Raw genomic sequence first — 2,311 nt, forward strand, 5'->3', positions numbered from 1 at the left:
TCATTCTAATAAGAGTTAAAAGCGCATTCGGTTATTAGGTTTACAGGGTTATTGAATTATGGTTAACGGTTGGTAGAATTTTTTTTTAAACATTATCTGCCAATTACATCTGCCACCCTTCTCCAAATCTGTGCCCCTACCTGGCCCCCCCAACAAAAATTCTCTAGACACGCCACTGCAGAGATGATCACACACTTGAAGTTCAGAGATGAATGAAATATTTCTACTTTGTTTGAAGTTTGACTGCAGGTCAGAGTTTGTCCAGCAGGTGGTGCTGCTGCATGAAACCAAACAAACTGATTCATCATGATGGCCGATGCAGTTTTACTATTCCTCTGTGTGCAGATTATTTTCACTTAACTGTTAACTTTGTTTTGCTTTGTTCCATCAAATCACTAAATAATTTTTTTTTCGAAGCATCTGGACTTCTTTAAGTTGCTCGAAAGCATTTCACCTCTCCTCCAAGAAGCTTCTTCAGTTCTAAGTTCAAATGGTGAAAGCCACAGATTTAAGCCCCGTGGGAATGTCCTCCAAGAGAGACATTGACTATTGATCCTTTAGCTAATTACACGAGCCAAAGTGTAAAAACGGGTGTAGGTCACAATCACAGTGAAGAAAAAATGAAATAAATGCTTGCTGTTCTTTAACGTCACAGTTTGATCAGCTCAAACATCTCAGTGAATCTTCATCAAGGTGAACTGGTTCATTCAGGTTTCTTTGTTAGAACAGAAAACAATCTTGATTAGTAAATTTAATCTGTTTCATTCATATTACATCATGCAAGAGATCAAACTAAATGTGAGACCGCAGCTTCAAAACTCATTTTACGTAATCTAAATGCTGCCTTTTTTTTTTAACTTTAGCACCAGGAGTAAGATGCACTCCAATTCCAATACCAACTTCTTTGGAGCAATAATAACTCAGTTGTTCCAAAGATACTTATCGTTAACATATTTTGTCTTTCTTCTTTGGGTGACTTTTTATTCTCTTTCTAACACATACTCAAATAAATAGGTGAATGCTACTGTTATTATTTTCATCTAGTGTCTTGTTAATTGACTTTCATTCAGCTGTTGATAAACGTTGATTACTGTGTAACACAATCATTCAGTTTCATTTTCAAAGTTGCAGCTTTTACTGCTTTTACTGCTCTAAATCCCACAGCAGCTCCAACTGCAGCACCTACTGCAGCCCCCACTGGAGCCCCTATACCTCCAAAACCAGCTCCAAGAGCAACTTCAATGCCAATTCCAGCAGCAGCTCCAACAATAATGTCATCCCAATTTCCCAGAGTAAATGCGTTCCTTCTTTCTGCTTTGTATCTTGTTTCTTTGGCCGTCATCTTTGGATTTTCTTTCTGAAGTTGTTCCATCTCTGTTTTTATGGCTTTCTCTGCCTCTTCAAACTTTCTGGTGGTGTAGCAGCATCCTCCATTTCTCTCAGTCATTGTGTTGATTTTCTTCAGCAGCTCTCTGACCTCAGAGGGATCCTTGTTTCTGTTGTTAAAAACATGATATCCTCCACCGCACTGACTGATAAAGTCATTGAGATCTGGATGTTTGATTGCTTCTTCTATGGTGTCTTTATTCACATCATCTTCATGGATTACCAAGGCCATCATGTAATCAGCTGCTTTTTCATCAAATATCTTCTGAATGATTTTCACAGTTTTTTGTTCTTCTTTGGTGAATCTGTTTGGTTGGATCACAACCAGGAACACATGAAGACCAGGAGCAGCAAAGGACATGCATCTAACAATCTCTCTCTTCACCTCCTCTTTAGTTAGTTTAGTTTCATACAGACCTGGAGTATCAATTACAGCCAATGTTTGACCTTCAAACTGACATGTTTCCTCTGACACTCTGATGTTGTTAAAGACATGATATCCTCCGCCGCACTGACTGATGAAGCCACTGAGAGCTGGATTATCATGATCATGTTTTCCATGGTGACTTCATCCCTCTCCAGATTGTCTCCGTAGGTGAACAAGGCCATAGTGTAACATGCTGACTGTTCTCCAAACATGTTCTTGATGATTTTGACAGTTTCTTGTTCTTCTTCTGTGAATCTGTTGGCCTGAATCACAACCAGGAACACATGAGGACCAGGAGCAGCAAGGAAGATGCAGCTACTGATCTCTTCCTTCACCTCCTCTTCAGTTTTTCTGGTGTCAAATAAACCTGGAGTATCAATTACAGCCAGTTTTTGACCATCAAACAGACCTGTTTTCTTCTGACACTCTGATGTTACTGTGGAAAAAGATGATGAGGATTTAAAAGCTTTTTCTCCTAAGATGGTGTTTCCCGATGCA

The 2,311-nt window shown here is 39.2% G+C and overlaps 1 protein-coding gene across 1 annotated transcript in view; it reads right to left on the minus strand.

Moving 5' to 3' along the window:
- Positions 1–856: 856 nt before the first annotated feature.
- LOC102310154 (GTPase IMAP family member 8-like) overlaps positions 857–2,311 on the minus strand; it is a 3,496-nt gene continuing 2,041 nt past the window's right edge. Inside the window, exons 2-3 of the mRNA XM_042217509.1 lie at positions 1,846–2,180; positions 857–1,804 (exon numbers count right to left, since the gene is read on the minus strand). Coding sequence (XP_042073443.1) covers positions 1,088–1,804; positions 1,846–2,180 — 1,052 coding nt within the window. The 3' untranslated portion in view covers positions 857–1,087. The remainder of the gene's footprint in view (positions 1,805–1,845; positions 2,181–2,311) is intronic.

This window comes from Haplochromis burtoni, unplaced genomic scaffold (assembly GCF_018398535.1).
Source record: "Haplochromis burtoni strain Fernald_Lab_line unplaced genomic scaffold, NCSU_Asbu1 Contig_2103, whole genome shotgun sequence".
In the NCBI taxonomy this organism is placed as follows: Eukaryota; Metazoa; Chordata; class Actinopteri; order Cichliformes; family Cichlidae; genus Haplochromis; species Haplochromis burtoni.